The sequence below is a fragment of the Gallus gallus genome, chromosome Z (assembly GCF_016699485.2).
Source record: "Gallus gallus isolate bGalGal1 chromosome Z, bGalGal1.mat.broiler.GRCg7b, whole genome shotgun sequence".
Lineage (NCBI taxonomy): Eukaryota > Metazoa > Chordata > Aves > Galliformes > Phasianidae > Gallus > Gallus gallus.
Genome location: NC_052572.1, coordinates 727829 through 753299, shown reverse-complemented (window position 1 = coordinate 753299; position 25471 = coordinate 727829). Strand labels below are relative to the sequence as shown.

General features: G+C 47.9%; 1 protein-coding gene across 1 annotated transcript; it reads left to right on the top strand.

Annotated features, from left to right (window-relative positions):
* Positions 1–134: 134 nt before the first annotated feature.
* Positions 135–25471, top strand: ONECUT2 (one cut homeobox 2). The gene is made up of 2 exons (XM_003642903.6): positions 135–1325; positions 15022–25471. The coding sequence occupies exons 1-2, from the start codon at positions 251–253 to the stop codon at positions 15306–15308; spliced, it is 1362 nt and encodes a 453-aa protein (XP_003642951.2). The 5' UTR covers positions 135–250; the 3' UTR covers positions 15309–25471.

Below are 25471 nucleotides of genomic sequence, written 5' to 3'. Positions count from 1 at the left end.
CCCCGCCTTCCATTGGTGCACCTGCCCGTCAGTCGCGCGCGCCCCGCCCAGCGGGCGCGGCCATGCCGAGCGGCCGCGCGCTCTGGACAGCTCCCGTTGGCCGCAGACGGCGGCGGCGGCGGCGCGGCGCGGACATGGCGCGGGGCCGGCGCGGGCCCGGCTGAGCGGCCGCTGCCCGGGGCCCGGCGGCCGCGGCTCGCAGCGCGGGGCCGGCGGAGGCGGCGCGCCGCCCGGATGAGCAGCGGCCCGAATGAGGAGCGGCCGCGGCGCCTACCGATGCCTCGCCGCCGAGCCCGCTGCCTGCGCCATGAACCCCGAGCTGGCTCTGGAGCCGCTGGGCAGCCTGCATGAGCCCGAGCTGCTGGGCAGCCCCGGCCCGCACCACGGCGGCCGAGGCGGGGGATCGCTGCGGGTGCCGCCGCCCCAGGAGCTGCCCGGCGGCGGCGGCGGCGGCGGAGGCGGCGGGGGGGGGCGGGCGGCCATGGTGCCGGGCATGGCCCCGCTGCTGGACGGCGCCGAGTTCCGGCCCGAGCTGTCGGTGCCGCTGCACCACGCTATGAGCGTGCCCTGCGAGCCCTCGCCGCCCGGCATGGGCATGAGCGGCACCTACACCACGCTGACGCCGCTGCAGCCGCTGCCGCCCATCTCCGCCGTGTCCGACAAGTTCCACCACCCGCACCCCCACCCGCACCACCACCACCACCACCACCACCAGCGCCTGGCGGGCAACGTCGGCGGCGGCTTCGCGCTGATGCGGGACGAGCGCGGGCTGCCCGCCGTCAACAACCTCTACGGGCCGTACAAGGAGGTGCCGGCCGTGGGGCAGAGCCTGTCCCCGCTGGGCGCGGGGCTGGCCCCCCTGCACGGCGCTCAGCAGGGCCTGCACGGCTACGGGCCGCCCCCGCCCCCGGGCCACGACAAGATGCTGGGGGCCGGCTTCGAGGCCGTGCCGCACCTGCCGCGGGGGCTGCCGGCGGCCCCGGCCCCGCTGCCGCACCTCAACGGGCAGCACCCCCCTGCCCCGCCGCCCCACGCGCTGCCCGCCGCCCGCGACCGCCCGCCCGCCGCCGCCCCCGCGCAGCAGCTGGAGGAGATCAACACGAAGGAGGTGGCCCAGAGGATCACGGCGGAGCTGAAGCGCTACAGCATCCCCCAGGCCATCTTCGCCCAGCGGGTGCTGTGCCGCTCTCAGGGCACCCTCTCGGACTTGCTACGGAACCCTAAGCCTTGGAGTAAACTGAAATCCGGCAGGGAGACCTTCCGGAGGATGTGGAAGTGGCTGCAGGAGCCGGAGTTCCAGAGGATGTCAGCCTTAAGGCTCGCAGGTAGGCTCCGCTCCCCGGACCCCGCGGCGCTGCCCTGGCTCGGGGCGCTTCCCCGGAGCGTACGGGGGGCAGCCCCGCTCCCTCCCTCCCTCACCTCCCCCGGCGGGCGTTCCCCGACGCCGCCCGCCGGTTCGGGCCGTGCCCGCGGGCCGGGAGACCGGCCGGCGGCTTCGGAGGCTGCCGTCCCCGCATTGTCCCGCAGCCGGGCGCGGAGGCTCCGCATTGTTCCGCGCTCGCCCCGCATTGTCCCGCGGCCGGGCGCCCCCTGGCGCGGGCTGCCCGCGCCGCAGCGCTCCATTGTTCTGCGGGGCCGGGGCAGCTGCGGGGAGGCTGCGGAGCTGTTTGTTGCAATAACTCCGCCGCTCTTTCATTTCGGTCGGTCCCGATGCGGGGCGACGAACCTTCGCCCGTTCATGAGCGGCGGGTGAATGCAACGCGGGGCTTCGGAACTCCCCGAGCCCGCACCGCGAGGCCCCGGCCGCCCCCCCGCCACCCTTCCGCAGGGCCTCGGCCGCCCCCCGCCGCAGCACGGGGTGGGCCCTTCGGCGCACGGTGCCCGGCGCACGCGGCCGCGTCGCCTTCCCAAACAAACGCGTACGTGGAGGGAAATCGATGCAGATGATGTTTAGAAGATTAAAAGAGCATTCACGCTGGCAACATAAACGCGTGGACCCAGTGTTCATTGATCTGGAACCTGAGCCGGCTTGCTTTCAAGAACGTTGCTGCAGCTCGGCTTTCTCACCACCCTGCTTGCCTGCGATCCCGTCTACCTCCGTCCCGCCGTTCCGGGGCTGCCCCGAGCCCGGCACGGAGGGGTAACGGCGAGCACCAGGAGGCAGTTGTGCTCGGGGAGCGGCGGGCGCCGACGGGCATTGCCGGGCTCCTGTCGGGCTACGAGGCTCCTCCGCACCGCCGCCTGTGCGCTCCTTGGGGCCGGGGCTCGGGTTTTGAGCTTGCGTGGGTTTAGGAAGGGCGGTAAAATACCCCTGAACCCGTTTTTGCTTCGGGCTGTGTCGGCCAGATGAGGCCGTGCCCGTTTCTGTTTCTGGTTCCGTTACCACCGCCGGGACACCGGCACCATCGGACCTCGTTTCCGATTGCTCTGGTTTGCTTTGAAACGCGGGCGCTGAGAAAAGCTGCTTGCTCTGCCCCTTGGCTCCTTCTAACACCGAGCCGCTCCCGGCTCTCGCTCCATGTGGCCGAGGCGCGGGCAGTCAGCGGGAACAGCGGCTGCCCGGGCAGCGGAAGCCGTCGTCGACTCGGGTAGGAGAGGGGGAAGGACGGGAAAGACCTTTGTAAATTACCGGCCCCTTCGGGAAATCGATTTTTTATTACCACGTGTGAATATGCAGCCTCATTACCTCGGTGTTTTCCCTTCCCTTGCTTTCTCTTTCCCTTCCCTTGCTTTCTGAAACCCCTGCGAACAGGAGGGGAGGTACAGTCGGCAACCCACCCGCCCCGTGCTCTTCCCTTAAGTTTTTCTCAGAATGGACCCAAATGTTCCATGCCACGAAAGGAAGCCCCTCTCCCAGGGAAGTTGGATCAGGGCTATAATTATTTTTTAAAGGTCTCCAAAGCCTGGTAGGGGTGTCAGCAGCAGCTGTGCCTTAGGCAGAGCAGAGCTGGGCAGTTTTGGAGAGGGGACATTGGCACTGAGACCCCTCTCTGCAGCCCAGGAAGCACCATGTGCCTTTGCTGAGTCCCGGAAGGTGAAACAAGGGGAGCATTTCTGGGGACTGCCGTGAATTTGGGCAAACCCCTCTGCTGCGGCTGTGGCTTCACCCCTGACCCTTGCCCCAGCACACGCCTGGCCCAGGGCTGCTGCTGCCAGGGCTGCCAGGAGAAAAGGAGAAGCCTCTTCTATCCCATACAGGGGCATCAAAACCTTTCAGATAAGTCTCATTGATCTGATCCACACCCTGCACAGAAGCCACATCATGAAAACCCCTCTCTATAGGTTCACCCTCCTGCCTGCTATATGCTTGGTTATGTGGCTGCAGCCAAGGCAGCTGGCGGCTTCCACCCATGATCTGAGTGAGAACCAAGGCTGGGGAGTCAGAGGAGAAGAGGGCATGGGAAGGATATGTCCCACTGCCCCACAGCCCCACAGTGTGCCTGTGGCCCCAGGGAGGCCCCCATGGTCCCCGGCCTTCCCTCTGAACCGCCTGCCCACACGGAAATGTCCCCGCAAAATCTTTATTTGCTCTGGCCTGGGTAGGGCAGTCTCTTGCATTTCTGCCAGGATAAAAAATATCAATGATCACCAGGTGAGTCAATGCATTTATCAGCACGGGGGGTTCGAAGGGCAGAGTTCAACTGTGGTTCAGGTTAATTGGATGCGGAGCCACGTCCTCATGCTTGCGTTGCCTGCAAAGTGCTCAACTGTGGCATATTATCACCAAATCCGTGGTAGGTAAACACAGGAAGAATGCGATTAAAATAACTCTCGTGCCATATCCTTCTGCATGTTAACACGCTCTTGCAGGCTCTGAATGCTGGGTAACGAGCCCCTCTTGGCCAGTTCTCACAGAACTGTGCTCATCGTGGTTCCGTCCCGATCAGCAGAGTGCTTTCTCTGCTTGTTTACATCTGCTTGCTGAATCACGTTATTGATGATTGCACAGTTTTGTACCGAAACACCATCGGTGATTCATCGGCTGACCTTGCCGTGCTCACGTTCCCCCGGTTGCATGGCGGCCAGGCGGTTCTCGAAGCGGTAGCAGCCGACTCGGGTCCACGCGGTGCGGCGTGCCCCCGTGCCCCCCTGGGTGTCCCCGTGCGTGTCTCCGTGTCCCCTTCTGCGTCCCCGTGTGCGCAGAGCCCTCAGTACTCCGTCAGCACCAAGGACAGCGACAGGAGGGTCGCCGTCGCTGTCCGTGGTGCTGAAGGCGAGCGCGCTGCCTGAAGGCAGAGTGCTGCTGTCCGTCTGCCCTCCGTTCTCTGTGAATTTCCTTCCTCTGAATTTGAGCCTATTTTTGTAGTCTGTAGATATAACTATAACTAAGACGTAATAACGCCTGTATCAACTCTGTTAAGTATACGTACCACTGTTTCTTAGCATTGAACTAAACATAGAGGTAAGTAAAGATTGTTTGAAAGGCATCTAGTGACTTGAAATGTTAGTAGTTTCTTCAGATATAGATTAGTGGTTGTGTCTGAACAACCTGTGCAGTAAACCGTGAAGCTGAGTGGTATATCATATCTCTCAAGTACCAACTTTCTGAAATAACATCCCGCCCTGTCTTTTTGTTCCTCATTATTTCCGCAGACACTAAAGGTGTTCCTGCTCTGCAGACATTTGAATGCTATTTTTGTTAACCAGGAAGTTTTTGTCAGCCTCTTGGTCAGCTGACAAAGAAAAATCTGACCTTTCATTTTCAAATACATTTCTATTTCTTTTTCACTCTACTATTTTAGTAATAAACAATTTGTTTGTCAATATATGTTACTCTGAGATCTTCTAATCTCTGTTTTTCACTATTTTTTATTATCTTTTCACGGTGACTTCTTTTTTTTTCCCCCTAATATTCTGTGTTTATCTCCATTTGACCTAAAAAACAAGCAAACAAACAAACAAAAAAACTCAAACCCTCAAATATTTATCTGCATCTTAAAAATAATAGAATTTATTTGTAACAAGGAACTGTAAAGGAGAGAACAGTTGTGGATGAAGGATTATTTCCCAATAACTTCTCCTTGTTCTTTCCTTGCTCTTTGTTGCGGCTTTTGACTCAAAGCCTGCACTTCTGTTTTTCTGCACGGAATGTTCCTGCCATCCATCCATTGCAAGGGGCTTTCTCATCCCTTACAAAGCAACCTTTGGACTGGAAGCCGAGCTCTACAGGAGTGTGGGGTGTTAATCTGACAGGGAGAGCGGGGCTGAAAAGGTCTTGTCATGCCACCAGTCTGCCCCATTCCTCAGGAATCATCAGTGATGGGGATTTTCTGGCTACCTAGGCAATCTCTCCCAGAGCTTGCAGGTACAAAAATCCTTAATGACTAGCCTTAATCTCCCTTTTTGTCTTTTAAATCCTTTACTTCTCATCTTATCCCCATTAGACAGAGAAAAAAAAAATACTTCCTTTCTCCTGATAGCGATCTGTTTGTATTTAAGACTGCTATCATGGCTCCTGTCTTCTCTACAAAAAGCCTCATCATGCTTTGGAGGTGAATATGCAAAGAAAACATGATGTCCAATGGGACCGATAATACATCTTTTTTTTTCCAGGGTAAAAGATTTTGTATCCAGTCCTGTCAATCTTGCAGACTTTTGCATAAAATGCTTTCTGATTTATAGAGGACTTTTGAATGCAGAAATCATACAAAACAGACTAATCTCAAATGGGTTTGGTGATAAGATCAGCAGGACAACTCACTGATGGCAGACAGAAACTCAATCAAAAAGAAGTTGGAGTGTTTTGGGGTTGTTTGTGTTTGCTGAACTATAAACTCAAACTGCTCCATTGTGAGGAAGAGGGGATCAAGCCACTGCTAAATGCTTCACTGAGGAATTATTAGACAAGCAAGAGAGGCTGGCAGTTTCCCAGAACGCAAATTGTCTCTGGGACCAAAATATCTCTAAGTAAGCAGGGAACATATTTATGAGTAGCGGTGATTTTCCAGCAGATCTCATCTTGTATTAATGGCCATTTAGAAACACGGATCTGTGCCGAGGCATTAAGCTTTGGCAAGAAGCACACATCCAAAGAGGGAAAGGAGGAGCATGAGGAAGCTCCCTGGGAGCGATTCCCCTCCTTGCCATGCTCTCCTCTGTTTCTTTAGTGCCTACTTGCTCTTGTGCCCAGAGACAGCCCTGCTGCCCTCCCCATGGTGTTGTCACCCCATGGACAGCCTCCCTCTTCTGTCCCTTACACCACTTGTCACACTGGCATCGTGCAGCCCTGTTGGTTCAGTGTAAGCTCCCAAAGCTTCCCCATTCTTCCTGGCACCTTAGTGCCAGGTTTTCATTCTACCATGCCCAGACCTGCTCTCGGTGCTGTGTCTCCCATGTCCCTTGGCCCAATGCAGGACGTTGCCCCGCGGCTCTGTGATGCCTGTCCAGGGCACACTGCTCCTGGGGAGCTGTGGCTTAGTGAACCTCTGGGACCCAGGCTTCCTGCAGACAAACCTTGTGCCTCCAAGGCCTGCTCCTGCATTTTGTATTAAGCAGTCATTTTATGGAATGCAAGAAAAACTCAGATAGCCAGGAGGACAACTCAGACTTTGCTTTCCCAGAGAAGTCTGTGGCATTTTGCTCCTTTCCTTTTGGGTTCTTCATCATTGCACCCTGTTGCAAAACCATTACAAGGAAGAACTTTTATTACCTGCTTTCTGTCATGAGCCAGAATTTCTGCAAACAAACTGATTTGGAATCACAGAGCAAGAGCTTAGATCCATCCGTTCCCTCACAATGGGACCCATGGGGCTCAAACAGTAGATGTGCATCGTGCCACATACCTGAGTGGGAGCCATCTGGAGTAATAAGAAAGAAAGAGTGAAGATGAGACAGTTCAATGCTCTTTAAGACTTCAGACCCACTCACTTCCCTGCACTGTAAATTCCTGGTGTTTCCTGCACAAGGTGCCTCAGCACTTCTGTTTCACACCTGGGAAGGTGTCTGAGGGCTGTGATGGAGCCTCACGGGTGGATGCTGCTGCACCAGGCAAGCCTTGGTTCCAGTGCTGTGCTCTAGCTAAAACAATGTATCTGAGTTCTGGCTGCAGAAAAGAGTTACAGTTCATTGGAAACTTTCTGGAAATTCAAAAGGGAGCATCTTCAAAACAAGAGGAAGCAGTGCTGGAAGGGAAGGACATGCTGAGTGCACCTTGCTGCTAGAACACCTGAGCAGTGCTGGGATCAATGGGTGCCTCCTGCAGAGCCTGAGCAGCAGTGGGGAGCAACCACTGCAGACCCCCCACCAGGGGGCTTCCAGTCCTGTTCCATTGCTCCCAGCCTCTTCTGTGTTAACACTGCCCACCCCATAGCGAGAGCTCCAGTGACCACACAGGTGCACAAAGGAGGGGTTTCCTATCACTGTAGATACACCTGGACTTTGGCAACAGCAGATCAGGATTTTTGGCAACATAGATGCCAGGTTTAGGCAATTAAGTTATTGCAAGGATCTGCTCCTCACTCTGTGCCTCAGTTTCCCCATGTATGTATATCTATGTGTAATACTCTGCAGATTGCTTTGCTGTTAATTATAGAGTTCTTGGTGAAGCACACTGGGAAAAGCAAAGACAGATTACTTGGTGTTTTCTTTTCTTGCTGTAAGTATCCTGCTCTGCATTTGGTGCTCTGAATGCCACCAGAGTGTTTGGATGCAGTGCAGCAGTGCTTCTCTTATGTCTGCATCATGTGCTGGTGAGGTGCAAAAGGCACAGTGAAGGGGACCTACAGAAAAGCTGGGGAGGGACTTTTTGTAAGGGCGTGTAGTGACAGGACAAGGGGACAAAGGACAAATGGCTTTAAACTGGAAGAGTGTAGATTTAAACAAGATATTAAGAAGAAACTCTTTACTGTCAGAGTGGTGACACACTGGAACAGGTTGCCCAAGGGGATTGTGGATGCCTCCTCCCTGTAAACATTCAATGCCAGGCTGGATGGGGCTGTGAGCAGCCTGATCTGGTGGGAGGTGTCCCTGCCTATAGCAGGGAATTGGAACTAGATGATCTTAAAGGTCCTTTCCAACCCAAACCATTCCATGATTCTGTGAGGAAAGGATGGGGCTGCCTTTGGGGCTGTCCTCCTGCACTTGGCCCTGGCAAGGCCACACCTTGAGTTCTGTGTTCAGTGTTGGGCCCTCACTGCAAGAAAGGTATTGACGATCTGGAGTGTGTCCAGAGAAGGGCAGCAAAGCTGTGAAGGGACTGGAACACAAGTATTATGGGGAGTGGCTGAAGGAACTGGGATTGTTCAGTCTGGAGAAGAGCAGGTTCAGGGGAAACCTCATCACTCTACAACTTCCTGAAAGGTTGTAGCAAGGTGGGAGTCAGTGTCTTCTCCCAGGTAACAGTGGTAGGACGAGAGGCGATGACCTTAAGTTGCACCAGGGGAGGTTCAGGCTGGATATTAGGAACAATTTCTTCTCCAAAAGAGAAGAGATGCACTGGCATAGGCTGCCCAGGGAGGTGGTGCAGTCACCATCCGTGGAGATGTTCCAGAACCATGGAGAAGTGGCACTTGGGGACATGGTCAGTGGGCATGGTGTGGATGGGCTGAGGTTGGACTTGTCTTAGAGCTCTTTTCCAATCTTAATGATTCTATGATCCCATGGTTCTATGGTTCTATGATTCTCTGATTCAAGCCCTTGCTCTGTCAGAGCCCCTGGACCATGCCAGGGGATGGCTTTTGTGCTGTGGGTGCCCAATGAGATCCAGGACTGGATGTCTTGGAATTTAGCAGAACATTTGTACCCCTGCTGGGAAAGCAAGAGCCTGTGGGATCAGGGAAGATCCCAAAGGCTTCAGTGCTGAGATGAAGCCACAGCCTAGGCTGGGACAGTGCCTCATGAGGCATGGGAGTGTGTAAATTCCTGGCTTGAGGAGAGCTCACAGTCATCTCTGAAACAGCAGCCCACCAGAGGTTGGGTCAACTCCAAAGCAGCCCATGGAGATTCATGTCCATGGAAGATTTGGGTTTTGAATCCCTGTGCCCCAGCCCCAAACAGGCAGCCTGAGGCTGCTCAACTGCAGCTCACAGCCACCTGCTGACACACTGTGCATTTAAAGTGTGCTGCATGCTCGCTGAGCTCCACTCCTTCTTGCCCCAGAGTACAATAAATTGGTCTATCCCATCTATTATTTATTATTCTGTATTAATGATGGAAGTATATTACAATAGTACTTAGAGGTCCTTGTCAGAGATCCCACACTAAGACTGGTGTTGCAGTGTTGCACAGAGGAAACAGTCCCTGCCCCGTGGGATTTACGGCCCAATTTCAGCTATCCAGCAGATTTGCAGGAGGTTTGACACAAATAGCTTGAGACCTGCTGCATGCCAGAAAGGAACATAAAAGAACAAAGTCTCCAAATCCATTCATCCTTTCTTCCCAAATAGCTGAAGGATGCAAATATTAGATGTAGAAAGTTGTTCATCCTGCGGCAGAGCTAAGAGAGAAGGATTAGGGTGAGAACCAGAAAAACAGTCCCAACAGGAAATAGATGGCTGTGGAGCTGCTCTCAGGGCATCGCAGGAACGCCTGCATGTGTGCCAGCTGAGCACCTTGCCCTTTCAGGGAGCTGTTTGGTGAGCAGACAGCGGCTGCTCTCCTCTGGAAGAACAGGATTAACGCTTTGAGCTGTGCTGCTCCTGCCGATGAGTGCCTTCAGAGGGTGCTCACAGAGATGAAAGAAATCAGGCGGGTTTAGCACGTGTATGTGGCAGATGGGAAGGAGCAGATAAAGGAGCGCTGGCTGCACACCCTCACAATGTGATTATTTGCATCTTTATTCAAATTGTTTCTTGTTACATAATGATTTTGTACACAGTGGAGTACTTAACCTAATTTGTATTGATCTCAATTGCTTTCATTTGTGCATACTTAATTCAGAGAGGTAATCAAATTGATTTTTGAGGCCTAGTTTTTAAGAGATTGCAGTAATGCAGATATAGAAGAGGTTGCTTTAAGTGAATCGTATTGAAAGAAAACATTTTAAACCTTTTGAGAACGTTTTGATGGTCATTTCATTGTGTTCAGCTTAACTAGCATAATTGAATTTCCTTCACATTGAATTCTCTCTGAAATCAAATTGGGAAACATTTTTTAGTTCCACCATACAGATAACTTGGTTTGGTTGACTTGGTGCTACACCCACCTGAAACAGCATACGGGAGATCAATATCCATGGCTTGTCTTTGCAGGCAATGGAGAGAAATGACTTGCTGTGGATTCAGAGAATATTGCTCTCTGCTTGGATCCTTCTTAACATTTGCTTATCGGTTTCACAGCTCCTATGTCACTGTTGCCATTACAATGATGTAAAAACATCATAAAGATGTGGAGTATCTGAGGGTGTGGGTTACCTTCAGATACTGCAGGGAACCAGATTTAAAGGTGTTGAAGACGAAGCGTGTCTCTTTTCAGTGATTACAGGCCATAAAGTACAGCCCTGAAAAATTTTCAGATGTCTGCATTGTCCTCCGGCATCTTTGGTTCAAACCTTCTTGCCTGCTTGGTTTATAGGATGAGAGGTAACTGCCTTAAGCTGTGGGAGGGGAGGGTCAGCTTGGATGTTAGGAACAATGTCTTCTCCCAAGAGTGGTGCTGCTGCGGCACAGCTGCCCATGGAAGTGGTGGGGTCACTGTCCCTGGGGGTGGTCCAGAACTGTGAGGTTGTGGCACTTGGGGACGTGGTCAGTGGGCGTGGTGGGATGGGTTGGGGTTGGGCTTGGGGATCTTGGAGGTCTTTTCCAACCTTAATGGTTCTGTGATTCTAAAACCAGAGGTCCCTAAGGACATGGCCAGGTTTTTGTTGGGGTTTTGTCTGGGGCAGAAGCAGGGCTTGCACTGCACATTCCATGGGACACAAAACCCGCTGGCATTTCCCTGTCCTGCTTCCCGTGTCCCCAGGAACGTGGTGCCCCAGGTTTGAAGCCCCAGGAGGATCCATCCCCTTGCTGCCTGCCCTCAGCCGCAGCTCTCGAGTGGAGGGGATGCAAACATAAATCTCACTTTTCTGGCAGCTTTACTCAGCAGTGGTAATGGCACTGGAGAAGCCGCTGCCATTTGCTAGCAGTTGCTATATATTCATTTTTAATGACTAGAGTTAAATTTCACAATACTTCAGTCTTTATAAACTGAAGTTTTAAAGAAAATGCTTCTCAACTGCAGTGCTTCCAAGTATTTGCCAGGATTTATTGCTATTCGTAATGCACAGGCTGGCTGGGTTCCTCTCTTCTGAGGACAAAAATGGAAAATAGGAGTTATTGTTGCAGAACGTAGGAATATTGTTGCAGGGGAAGTATCAATAGAATCAGAGTAACAATACTCAGAAAAAAATCGAGCTTAAACCAAAAGCTGTGCTGCTCCCAAGAAGCACAACACTCAGACAGAAATCAAAGTGAAACACCCCTGCTTGTTTTCAAGCAGGTGGGTTTGCATGTTTTGCCCTCCTGTTGTGGTCAGTCGGCATTTTGCTGCCTGTGTGGGTCTGTAGTCCCTCACTCATGAGACCGTTTGCATAGGGAGCCGTCAGTGCCTTCTGGCGATGGCTTTGGTCTTTGCAGTGCTTACCACTGGTGCTGTGGGCTTGGGGCTCCCAGGCACAGGTGTGGGTAGGGACATTGCTTTTGGCGTGTAGCAAAACTGGAAGGAGACTACTGCTGAAGAAGTGTCGCTTTGCAGTTCCCTCTATCAAGCGTGATTGGTTGTCGTAGTGGATTTTTTTATTCATATTTGCCTGAATGATAAGTTTTGTCCCAATTTCTGGCCAATGGAGGTGTGAGAATAACCAGCAGTGATGCTTCTGTGAATCCTTCTGCTGTGTGCAGCCATGGAGCAGCTATCAGAGCACGAGCTGTGCCTGTGGGCTTTTGATGTGTGAGCCTCACAGCACCGTTCTGCTCTTCTGCTGTGCAAATGACCTCTGAAAGCCAAGGGGTTATTGTGAAAAATCATGCAGCAAAGAATTCCAAACGGACTATAAAAGTTCTTGCTGTCGGTTCATCATCATCACAAACGTTTCTGCCTGTGAGCTCAGGTCCTGGGGTATTATTGTAAAAGGAGTACCAGCCATTGGAACAAGCTTGTTGCTTCTCTGGCTAATAAGCAGAATGTTCGTCTTCCGTTGCACATCAAGTGCAGAATGCAGCTCCAAAGTAAATCCCAAGACCCACCTATTGCAAAGAAAAGAAAAATAAAGAAGCTTAAATACAAGATATGTAGCATATAGTGTTCAGTTCAGAATTCAGGAGAGGAATTGGGCACCTCAGCAGAGAAACAGGGCACCCTAGCAGGCTGGGAGCAGAAGGACAGAGGTGGGTGACATCGCAGCTGTGGCTGCTAACAAAGAGCCGTGGCTGACTGCTCTGCTCTCCTTATCTCTGGAATCTAGCAAAATATTCCGGCACGTGCTTGCTTGATGTCAGCCTTGCAAACATGCTGATCAAAAGCCAGCGAGATATCCTGTGTATTTAAAGTTGAACATATAAAAATTTGCCTTCGGGGAATCTTACTTAGCATTGAGACCTGTGGGATCTCGTGCACATTCCAGTTATCTCCTGGTGCCTCCCCTGGCTACAACCCAGCACACTGCTCTGGGTGCCCAGCTTTTGGGTTTCTAAGCAATGCCCTCCTACGTGAGTGCACACACCTCACTGTTCTGAACCAGCGTTTTTTTAACACTCCCTTAGTTTCACTGCAGGGCATTACTTCACTGATCGAGGATGGAGTGTCGCTCTGTGCAGTCCAATGCAGCTGTGGGATCTCGTGTTGCTGTGCCCCTGTTAATGCCTTTGGAATCAGGAGATTTTCCCCTAAGTAAAAATTAAATATGGCATTAACGAGTCTGTTTCAGAGCTCTTCTCATATTGTTTCTGTATAGAGCATTGTTAGCCTCGTGCACAAAAGGGATGAGTTTCCTTTTTTTTCACAGCTACGGCTTTCAATTATTGTTAATTATCTATATTCTTCCATGGAATATATTTAGTATTAACTGTAGTTAGTAAATCAAATTGCTCTCAGAATCAAGATGGCTGCTTCCCTTCCTTCCATGATTAAAATATTTCTCTTTCTGCAGCCAGGTTTCCTGGCTGATAACTTTATTTTATTAGAGTGCTCACTCTGTTTTTCTCTTCTGATAAATGCATGTCAAGGAAAAACATTTGCCTTTATGGTTCCTTTTCAAGAGCAAACTTAACAGTTCAAGGAAAGTATTTACGGAATGCATTGAAAAGCACATCCCTTTGCATTATTTATTATGAGATACCAATAACTGTAATATGCAGAGTATCTCTGGACATAAATTAGTGATGTTAGGAAACACTGGGATCCTCCTCGTGTCCCGGAACCGATTAGGGTCTGAAGCACAAGGGTGGGCACTCACCACCTCCCTGCACACAGGGCTCCAGACAAAGGCTTGGTGTAACAAGCATGCAGGCATGCAGCCGTCCCAGCTGCAGGCTGCTTTTTCAGCTCAGTAAAACATTATCTGTGTTACTTGGGAGCTTAGGGATACAGAGGAACAAAGGGGCAGGAGAAGCAGAAGGCATGGTGGGGATGGGTTGGGGATTGGACTTGATGATGCTAGGGGTCTTTTCCCACCTTAATGTGATTCTGTGGTTCTATGGTCAGCATAGCCCATAAACATCCAGTGCAGCCAGGCTCACTGCAGTGCCATGCCCAGGCACACGGCGATGAATGCAGTCCTTACTTCAGGTTAATTACAGACATTTCCGGAGTCTGAACATTATTCTTCTCATTTCACACGTTAGAGCTGCAAATTTATTTAATATGGCTGCTTAAAAGTCTGTCCACTTCCCAACTCACTCTCCTCATTGTGTCCCAGCACATTACCTAATCATGTCAACATATGGATTTTTTTTTATCTTGCTGCTTTGCGTAGACAGCCTTATCAGTCTATTTTTAAATCTGGATGTGCCGTGGCAGTGGTATTGGTTTCAGCACTTGATGTTCTCCCTGTGCTAATAAATACAGATCAGCTATTAATACCGATTTTTCTGAGACCCATTAGCATTGCTTGGCACAGTGAGTCCCTGTCTGTCAGACTGGCGATGATGTCGGTGCTCCTGGCTGTCTGCAGCCTTTGTCTGGGGATAGGCATCCCAAGACAGGCATCTGGGAATGGGCACCCTGAAATGGGCACCCCAAGATGGGCACCTGGGTAACGGGAACAAAGGAACGAGCAAGCCAGGACAGATAACCCAGGATGTGCACCTGCGAATGGGCATCCCAAAATGGGGACCCACGGATGGGCACCTCGGGACAGGCACCCCAGGATGGGCACAGCTGGGGACCACCAGAATGAGGCTGCGAACAGGGAGAGACAGGGAACAAGAGGCCAGGAATGTGGGCAAGGCTGGGCCTAAAGCCTTCAGAAGGTGGGGAAGCGGAACAAGGTGTTACTAGCGAGGTGTGACTGCATGTGATCAGGTATGTAGTGCTGGTTCCAGCAATGCTTCCAAGCTTTGTGAAAAATTGAATAATTGCTGTTTAAGGCTCCACTGTTCAGCAGCAATGGAATAGGGTGCATGATTGTGCTGGCCGCAGTCCCACTGTGGCAGTGGGAAGAAAGCCCCCCAGGACACGGTGACACCTGCTCCTGCACGGACCTGAGGTTCTACCTTTGGCGTTGTGCCTGTGGTCATTTTTTGTAAACAGGCATTGAAATGGCAAAGCCAAGAAAGCACTAACAGTCCCAAAATGTGGACAAAACATTCATTCTGAATGCACTGACATCAGCTTCCAGTTGTACTCTCTGCATGTGGGTGTATTATAGCAATTACCCTGGCGGTATGCATTATGGAATGGTGGCTGTGTAGGTTCCTCAAGGAATAGCAGCTGGGAGTTGTTACGTGCTGAGGCACATGGGATGTACTGCAGAGCTGATCCTTCCCTTTGTGTGGTGTGGGAGGGCTGCAAGGTGCACTCGGCTCCCTTGGTGTGGGTCAGGGCTGCTCCGGTGAGTGCATGCTGACCTTCTCTTTCTCTCTGTCTCCCACCCCTTCCTTCCCCAAGCATGCAAACGTAAAGAGCAGGAACCGAACAAGGAAAGGAACAACTCCCAGAAGAAATCCCGGCTGGTTTTCACTGACCTCCAGCGCCGAACACTTTTCGCCATCTTCAAGGAGAACAAGCGCCCGTCCAAAGAAATGCAGATCACCATCTCCCAGCAGCTGGGCCTGGAGCTCACCACCGTCAGCAACTTCTTCATGAATGCCCGTCGGCGCAGCCTGGAGAAGTGGCAGGATGACCTGAGCACTGGGGGCTCCTCCTCAGCCTCCAGCACCTGTACCAAAGCATGACCGCGTGAGCCGCCAAGCGGCGCGGGCGCGGTGGGGCCCTTCACTGGTGACTTGAAAGCACAATCCTCCTGGATCGTCCTGGCCTGGCTGCAAGGAGAGGACACTGTACGGCTTTTAGTCAGTTGAGAAGGCGCAAGTGAAGAAGTAACCTCTTTTTCTGTAACACTACGCTCAGGACAGGCGAAGCAGGTCTGAAGGAAGAGCCGTTGGTGAGGCGAGTTCCGCGCCGGAACGGAGCACAAGGCTGACACCAAGACGCCAAGGAGGCCGAGAACCTGTTTTTGAATCTCAGGCATGGTTTTGTTGAGTGTTCTAGGGGAACAAAAATCAAATCTATGTTTTTCTTCCTTTCTTCTTCTTCTTTTTTTTTTTTTTTTTAATTTTTTTTTTTATTTCTTTTGTTCAATCAGCGAGTATAGCTTGATCTTGGACCAGAAAAAATCAGTTCACTTGAGCTCAAAGTGTCAAGCACAAAGACAATAGCTATAGAAATAGGTGTGATTCTGGACTCAATACAGCCATTATTTTGAGAGGCATTCTAATTTACAAAGTTGATAGTGAAAATGTACATGACTACACAAGTCTCAAGCACAGTTTGCAATTTGTCACAAATTCTGTGTTTGTACATGATGCAGATGCACACTCAGGAGGTCAATTTAACTGCTACAGTACTTGCAAACACAAAATTTTGAAAGATCTAGGGGTTTTTTTTTTGGTCACTAAGAAGTCCTTTTCAGTTAGCAGGAATCTATTTTCTCCTTTGTAGTCTCATTGTTACTGAAACATATTTGGCACTTGACGCTTTTTTGTTCTTTTTTTTCAAAATCCTTATGGGAATTTTATGGTACTTTCAAGCAGGAAAAAAAAAAAACCAACCACAAACAAGCCTTTCAGATGTCACTGACCGTTTTAGATGTGTCGCATACAACTTGAAAATGCCATTGAAATCCATCACACTTTCACTTCTTTTTGTCCACCATTTCATCCAACCTGACGAGAACGCAGCACACCAAAGAGACAGGATTACTGCAAGCCAAAGATATTTGTAACTTGCCTTTTTCTTTTCACCATCATTAGCGTGGTCGTCGTTTTTGAGATCAGAAAGCCTCACAAACAACACGAACAGTTTGTAAATCTCTCATGGTCGTTTGCTGCACCAGAAAGTGAACGCTGACCAAAACACGTGCGCAAAGTCCCGAGCGGCGCGGCCACTCCGAGTGCGTCCTTACCAGTGAATGGCCCCTGTGAAAGCAAGCCAAACGCTGTAATGCTTCGTTAGAGACACTTGTGACTTTTTTTATGTACTACTTAATCGAAACCAAAGAAACGTTTTCTGCACCTACTTCTTCTGCAACAAACTGTTCCATTTAATGAATAAAAGGATGGGGAAAAAAAGAAATAAAAAAATTAAAAAAAAACCAAAAAAACAAAAAACAAAACAAAACAACCAACCAAGGAAGCACGTCAGGAAGCAAACAAGTGACACACTGTGTTTTGACAGACATGTGGGACATTTTAGGAAGCAGATTTCAAAGAAAGGGTTGACAAGAACAAAAACAAAGTAAAGCCGGTATGATTGCTGCTTCATTTGACAACTCAGTCATCTTAAAGTTGAAGATTGTCTTTAATTTGTGCCTATGCAGTTTTTTTCAAAAGAACAAGGAACAGGGCAACCAAAACCTCAACAGCTACAATACCAAAGATGAGGATTCTCACAACTGTTATTTCAGTTCATTATCTCTTCTTGCACGACTAAGATGTGTATAGCACCATTGATCTGTGGAAAGGTAATCAATTCTGTTTCTTTGAGCAACTAAATGGGTGAGTTCATTTATGTTTTTCCTGTGTCTACCCCACGTGGAATCTCTCCGGGAGTTGCACGGACTCCAAGAGTAAGATGTTGGGATACTAAACTGGGATGTACGAACAACATTTCGGTTGGATAGTACTTGTTCTATCAGGTCTCTTGTGTGCTTGGATCTTCTGTATGTGAAACCAGTTGAATAGCCTATACCCCCTTTCTCACGCCCAGGGATAAAACTTGCGATGTATGTACCAAATTATTTGCTTTTAAGTACTGAGCACCGTTACAGTCCCGCTCACTATGGTCAGAACCTTATCTGATCTGTAACTGAGGTTTCAGCAGTTCACATGGCAATTTGGTAATTTGTCTGGACGTGTTCTGTTCCTTGGTCAAAGGCACAGTGATCCGAATCATGACATGCAGACCTAGATTCAAACTGGGGAGCAGAGCGATGCCCCATGTATCATTCTGCTCCATCCCAACATTTAAATGAAAGCTTCTTTTTAACTTCTGTGCAAAACTACCACAGTCATTTTCCATAATTTACATTAAATATATATACATATATCTATTAAAAATTTAAAAGCCTTGTCTGCCCAGGACAGGAGGGTTTTCTGAAAAGTAAGTTCAGGATCCTCACGACAACCAAGCTGACGGCACGTCCCAGCTCTGGAAATCAAAACTTCTTCAAAAGTGGATTTCCCAGGCTGATCAAACATGGTTACAAACCAATCCAAGGAGCCTCCTAATCAGCCGTGGTGTGAAGCTGAAACAAACAGTTCAGGTCTGGGAGCTGTGCACCGATGCTGCTGGGTGCTGAGATGCTGTGGTTGTATTCTACGTTCACCTTTGCCCACATCTAACATGCATACCAATCTCTACATGCACATCCTGAGCGTGGCATTGACCTCAAGGGAAATTTCTCATTCTGAAAGTGTTCTACTGCATTTCATAGCAGTGTTATGCAGTGCTGTTTTTGGGGTTACTCTTCTCATTCCATTCCATAATGCCTTTGTAACTACCCAAAGAATGGACGCCACCATTGGTAGAAACCGAGAACACCATTTCCAACCTTCCCTTACCTCATTGCAATCACAAGGCAAAAAGGTGTGTTTCCGACCAGAGAGGAGCGTGCTTAGCAGTTGGTGTCCCTGCCACAGACAAAAGAACCTGTAGGTCACCTCCAGGGAGCGGGGGCACGCCCAGGCTGACAGCTTTGCCTCCTGCATCCCACACACTGCAGAGGGAAAGAGGAGCATAACTCATGGTGTTTATGAGCAAAAACCTTTTTATACCTGTTCAGAGTTCATCCAAGAGCTTTGATGAAGTGCAGATCAAATAGCACTTATAAAAGAATGTATCTCCAATGAAATAATTAATTTTCCTCAAATTGTGGAAGTCCTTATTATGCAATTTTATGGCTTAAATTCTTGCCTTCATCTTTCAAATGTTGATACTGGAAACAACGTAGGTAAGCTGAAGGAGTGGCACTGAGGATGACATCACTGTCCATTCAACAGTATTTGGTTAGCAGAACACGTGAGCCTTCTCTGCACTGGTGATTGCAGGTATAACAGTGCCCATGTTTCCATCATACTTGTCAAAATTCACTTTCATCTGAAAATACTGCTGCATTTTTTATCCCTGCTTCTTTCATGGCCCTATGTTACGTCTTCCATTTCACCCTCAACTACTCCAGGCTTCTATGTAGCAGCTGACTCAGAATAGGAGTATCAATAGCATATACTGTGGGTAGATATATTTGTATGTACACACATGAACAAAATATAGAGTATATATTTACTATATATATGTATACTCTGATACATATACTGTAATATATACTATATTCTGTTCATACTAGAAAACCTCAAATAGATATGTTATGTTTATATACCATATATTTATAAATCTGTATAGCTGTGTAATGTAACTCGTTCCTTTTATTTATTCTAATATGAGAGACTATTATCTAAGGACAGTATCCCAGCATCTTCCTTGCCGTGCGCTTGGAGTTACTATCATGGGCACATCCAAGATGAATTCAACTTTCAAGAAACCTTGGATATTGTTAAATCATCTGTGAAGGAAGAAAGAATGTGCTTGATTACTTCGGTTGAATAGCTTTATTCTGGATCTCTCTTAACTAAAGCTAAATCCAAAGACCTGTGAAGGACTCAACCAGCAAACTACTCTCAATCCTGCATTCAAGGGAATAGGGACTGCCTTTTCCAAAACAAAACATGGTACTGACATGGTATTGGAAAGAGTGTGCTAGCTTTGGGAAAAAAAACAAAACAAAACAAAACAAAACAATGCTTTTCTTGCTTGTCATGATACCTACGGATTTTTAAGACATGGGGAAAGTTTATACTTGGCCTCCTTTATATTTATTAAGGGGATTTTTTTTCCCTTTCTTTTTAAATGGAAAGCTTAAAATCGTTTTTTTTTTTTTTTTTCCTGACAGTTGTAGGTTTTAACCTAATATATTCTCTACCAATGATGTAATTTATTTAATTAAGTTTTAGAGTAGGTAGAAATACCTGTTCAGTCCAAATCCCACCTTTTTTCATTTTGTCTTTAAAGTTCAATGGGAGTCTTGCCTGAAAACAGGATCAGGGTCAGGTGTTAGTTGTTTGTAACTATTTAATTCAGCCATTTGGGGATTTGGGTTACTTTTCCTTATTTATTCATTTTACTGTTGTAGTGCATCAGAGATGCCAGCCTATGTTAGTAGCTACACTTAAAAGTTAGCTTAGCTTCCTAAAGCAGCCAAGTTCTGTTACAGGCAGGAGGAAGTTTACGAGTTACATAAAGCATGAGTCTAAATCTAGATTCTTCTTTTAATTGATTTTAATCATTAAATATCAAAATTTAAATTATTTGAATTGATCTTATCTGATTAGAAAATGTGATGTACCTTTATTATGGCACACAAAGCCTTCATAATATAATTTATTTATTTAAGTTATTCATCATTGTCCCAGGATGCCCTTTTTTAGTTTTTAGGGTTTTTTTTTATTTTGAATTACTTTTGAATTACTTTTAAAGCACTACAGATAATTTCCTGTCCAAAAACGGAGCAAATTATGTGGACAAGCAATGAATATTCAACCTAAAACCGTGCATTCAGAAACAACAGGAAAAAGAGACACTGAGATACTTTGCCTGAACTTTGTGGCTTCTTAAAACTTAAGCTGGGGGAAAAATAATCCATGCCAAGCAAAAAGAGAGAAACCCTTAACCTAGCTGCTTCCAAGAATGAACTTCTGTGTGTGTAAAAAAGAGAAAAAAGAAAAAAAAGGGAAAAAAGAAAAAAAGAAAAAACCTTTCTATTTCTAGTGAGAACCAAAGAGGCTACCTCACTGACTTTTTCCATTTGTAATTTTAATCGTGTTGATGATACCAAAGATACCAAAGATTTCTTTCTCTGTGCGGTCTGCATTTTGCTTGTGCTCTTTTATAGTTTTAACTTTTCTCTCCTACTTACAGTAATGTACAGCTGCAACTTAGATACCCCAAAGAAATACTTCTGGTGGAAGCTGCTAATTCTGAAGACAGCATTTTCTTTGTTTTCCTTATGCCCTTCTGACAGGCAAAAAAGTCCAAGATCATCACCCCCTGCACCCCACCAGAGCCAGTGGCTGGAGCACTTGTGTTGAGCCAGGGGTGGATCTGGGCGGCATTTCCAGCCCAGCCCTTGGTGAAAGGCTGCAGGCTGCTGCGTGGATAAAGGGGTGGGATTCCTCTACTGAGTCCAGGCAGAGAAAATAAGCATCAAGTCCCATGCTCAAACAAAGCCCTGGGCACAGGGAAGAAAAGGTCTTGTCCATTCTTTGACAGTCTGTAGATGCCAGCAGCAGGCAAGGGGAATGATGAGGGAAAGCGTTCATGCAGCTGTGGTGAGGCAGAGCCCATCACCCTGTTTCACCCCATGTCAACCTGTGTCACCTTGTGTCACCCCATGTATCCCCATGTCAGCCCATGTCACCCCTGTCACACCATATTGGGATCCATTACGGAGATGGAGGGAGAACCTCATGAGCCCTCTTTTCTTGACACTTTTCTTATATGTTCATACTCCCTCTTGAGAGCTGACTGAGTTAATCAAGCTTGTAAAGAAATGCTCAAATTCTTTTAAAATCAGTACGGTTAAGTATTTGCTGAAGTCTTTTTCTGGATCAGGTTGTGTAAGGAGATGCAGTATCACCCAACTTTATACCTTGTGTCTGCTCTTCTAGTGAGCATTGTATATGTCCTTCACTCAGCCTGGAACACATTTTTGCCATGCTTAAACCATTGTTTTTTACATAATGCAGTGTGGTTCTTTGCCAGTTTGAAGTAACATTTCAAAGAAACTAACACATAAATGCAGTTGGCTCTGTTTTCCCAGTTTCAACAGGACTAATTAATTTCTTCACCTTTCAATAAGCTATCAAGATGATATATCCCCGTGCCACCCCATGGTGCCCTGTGTCACCCCATGTCACCCCATGTCATCCTGTGTCACTCTGCCTGGCTGCTGGGGGAATGATGCCTGCCAGGTATGGACCACTTTGGTTCCACACCAGGGGAGCTGTACCCCAGGATGGGCACTGGGCTTCTAGGAGCCCTGCAGGCAAGGGACATGGCAGCGGCTGCTCAATCCTGATATTTCTTTGTTGTTGTTTACAATTTCCATATGAAAATCAAGTAATTGTTTTTCTCAAGTTAGCCATGAAACAAATCTCATGAAGCTCAATTCATATCCTGTTCCTAGGTGATTACTTAAAGTTAGCTGCTTGGGGAATAATTGTTGCCCATTCCTTTTTGTTCCTTGTATCCTGTTCATAGGACTGCATGCAGCGCTCTGGGGAGCCAGGCCCACCTCATCCATCACTTGTACCCTCATGCAGCCCCCACCACTTCCTGCTGCTGGCAGAGCCCACACCCCAGTGAGAGACAGAGGAAGGGCTGCATGGGCTGGCAGATAGGGTGGGGAGAGGAACCCTTGCCCAGATCTCAGGCTGGGCCCTGCCCTGAGGTGTGCATGCCACACTAGGCTGCAGTGGGCTGCAGTAGGCCACACTAGGACATGCTAGGCCACAGTAGGCTGCAGTAGGCCACACTAGGCCGCACTAGGCCACACTAGGCTGCAGTGGGCTGTAGTAGGCCACACTAGGCTGCAGTTGGCTGTAGTAGGCCACACTAGGCCACGCTAGGCCATGCTAGGCCACAGTGGGTTGCAGTAGGCCACACTAGGCCGCAGTAGGCCACACTAGGCCGCATTAGGCCGCAGGGGATCTGGCCTCCCATTGTGGATCCACAGCAACAAGGTGCCAATGGCTCAACACAAGCTCCACTTTCATTAAATGTTGTCTTTTATTTTGTATTTCACCTTCAAGTCTATGGGAAAATAGAGGGACTTGTCAAGTGTGCTTTTTATATCTCTGTGTATTCCTTCAGTAGAAAGCTATAACAGTTCTCAGGATGCCTTCCCAGTGCAGAGGAGCCACTGGTCCTGTGTGAGGTGACTCCTCCACACCGTGCCCTCTTGCCATGCCCTGTACAGAAGGGTTGGGGATCGGATGGACATAGAAGATGCTCAGAGTTGGCAGGTTCCTCTTAACAGTAACTGCGTTTCTTACCAGACACATGCTTTACTTGGAAAGTGTAACATTACCACGGGACGAGTGCCTTGCTTGAACCAAAGCAACGATTTTGCCAGTTTAGACCTCTCTGTGCTTTTTTTTTTAATTCTTCCTGTGAATACCTCAGCTTCAACTGGGCCGCCATATCGTTCCTGGTGGGCTTATTGTACTGTGGTGCTTTGCAATGCAACTCTGCAAAGAACAACTTGTAATAATACCAAAGGATCTTTTCCTCTCCCAATTCTCCCCCTTCCCTTCCCTTCCCTTCCCTTCCCTTCCCTTCCCTTCCCTTCCCTTCCCTTCCCTTCCCTTCCCTTCCCTTCCCTTCCCTTCCCTTCCCTTCCCTTCCCTTCCCTTCCCTTCCCTTCCCTTCCCTTCCCTTCCCTTCCCTTCCCTTCCCTTCCCTTCCCTTCCCTTCCCTTCCCTTCCCTTCCCTTCCCTTCCCTTCCCTTCCCTTCCCTTCCCTTCCCTTCCCTTCCCTTCCCTTCCCTTCCCTTCCCTTCCCTTCCCTTCCCTTCCCTTCCCTCCCCTCCCCTCCCCTCCCCTCCCCTCCCCTCTCCTCCCTCTTCCCTTTCCATTTTCCTTTCCCCATCCCCACCCCCCTCCCCATCTCTTTCTCCTTCCCGTTCTGCTCTCCTCTTTTCTATTTCTTCATGGTTCCAAAGCTTTAATATAAACCTGGGCATGTTGGCAACGCAGACCGTGCAATCCCTTACCGAATTTTCTCAGATATACCTCATAGATAATAGTTGTTTAGAGTAATGTTATTATAGCGTATGTAATAAATTATTCACTGTTTCTTTTTGGTAACTGTGATCTAAAAAAAAAAAAAAACCCACAAAAAAAAAAAAAGCTTTATACGTTTTAGGTTGTGCTTTTGTAATAGACAAAAAAGGTGCGCTTAAAAATGTATGTCAGTCTTTCTTCCCGTTGAAATTTTTTTTTTGTGTTTGTTAATTATGGATTGAGGAAAAGTTGCAGAATGAGCCCAAAGTTTACAGTTTCATATTTTGCTGAAGAAACAATCTGTGTTAATTTGCTCTGTTGAAAAAAAAGAAAAAAAAAAAAGAAAAAAAATTATTTTCTACATTTGTGCTACTTGGTCTGAACCGCAAATTGTTCTGTGTTACCGTGTAATTTTATAATTAGCAACTGCCAATCAGTGCTATCATTTTTATGCATGAGACAAAAACTTCTTAGCAATGTGATGCATCGTGGTTCTTAATGGCAACTTCTTTTCTTAAATTTGAAAATAGATCTTTTGGTTTAATGGTATTTATTTATGCATGGGAGCCTGTTATCTGTTAGCAGTTGTGGAGCAGTCGTGTATACATTTAAACTGCAAAAACGTGCACAGTTTTGCCTCGTACAATGAAGTACCGATAAATACCAATATCTAGATCTGAGCTACTTGTGTTTGGAATGCGACCAACTCAAACTGAACCCAAGTTAAATCAATTGTTATTTGAGGAGAATCTGACCATCCGGCAGTTTTGCCCAGCCAATTTATAAGGCAGTCATTAGAAAACACATTGCACTGACAGCGGAGCCAGCTGTGCATCTTCTCTAGAAAAAAAGCAGTTCCTTTGGCTTTATGGCCATGCCAAGGCTAGCTGTGGGCTTCCCGTGGGTACTGTTGCTCCCATTGGGCTCCCACTGCCACCTCCCTTGGTCAGCATTGGTCACAGTGCTCTGTGCCCACTTAAGCCACCATTCCTGCCATTGGTGAGTGTTGCTCTTGAGAGTTCCTGCTTTAAGAGATTTACCGTCCATTACATCCGGGTCCAGACTTTCATGACCCTAAATCACCAATGGCACTAAGCATAAAGCCAAACCAGCTCCTGAGTACACTTTACTTTGCATAGAAGAGTGCAACTTAGGGAATAGGAAGTACGAAAGTCGCAGTCTTCTAATGAGACATCTGGAGTTAACGTCTGTAGGGTGTTTATATTATCTGTCATTAAGGGTATATTAGAGATGTGCTTTCATTAGTGCAAAGAAACATATTTTTATTTGGCCTTATAAAGTAGACTGTGATAATGAAAGCTTTGTATTATAGTCTGTTTATTTTTTTTTCTTATTTATCTGCCAAAGACAGTAATGGATACAAGAATTTTAGACAGGACTTTTTTTTTTTTTTCTTTTCTTTCTTTTCTTTTTTTTTTTCCGTAAGACAGTTAATGATTGTAATAGTGCTTAATCTTCTAAAAAGCTTTATATGTTCTTCCGCAATAAGCAGAATCAGTGTTAGTTTCTGTAAACCCACCCCACGTTACCAGACCCTATAGACTCACACACAGCACAGTGTTTGCACTGCTCCATGTTAATTCTTGTGCATTGTTCAGTCCGGAGTAACGAGGGCTGTGTGAGACAATGGCAGTGGGCGCTGCTGTGCTCAGCAGTACGCAGTCCAGCTTACCAAAATTTTCCAAGGTACTTGTATTACGAAATTCAAGGTATATTTTGTTATGCCATTTTATGTCCTTTTTTAACTTTGTGGAAGGTGATATGTTGAACTGAGTGTAAGCTGAGTTTTTCAGACAAATAAAGTAGCTAAAGAGTGAATGTTATTTTATCATTAAAGGGTTTTTACTCAATGATTTGTGCCAATAGATGTCCTTTATCCTAATGACAAGTACTACACTGTTTTAAGATTTTTATTTATAGCTATTGATGTAAAACCCACACACCCATATTATTTGCCAAAGTTCAATAAAAGAGGAAAACAA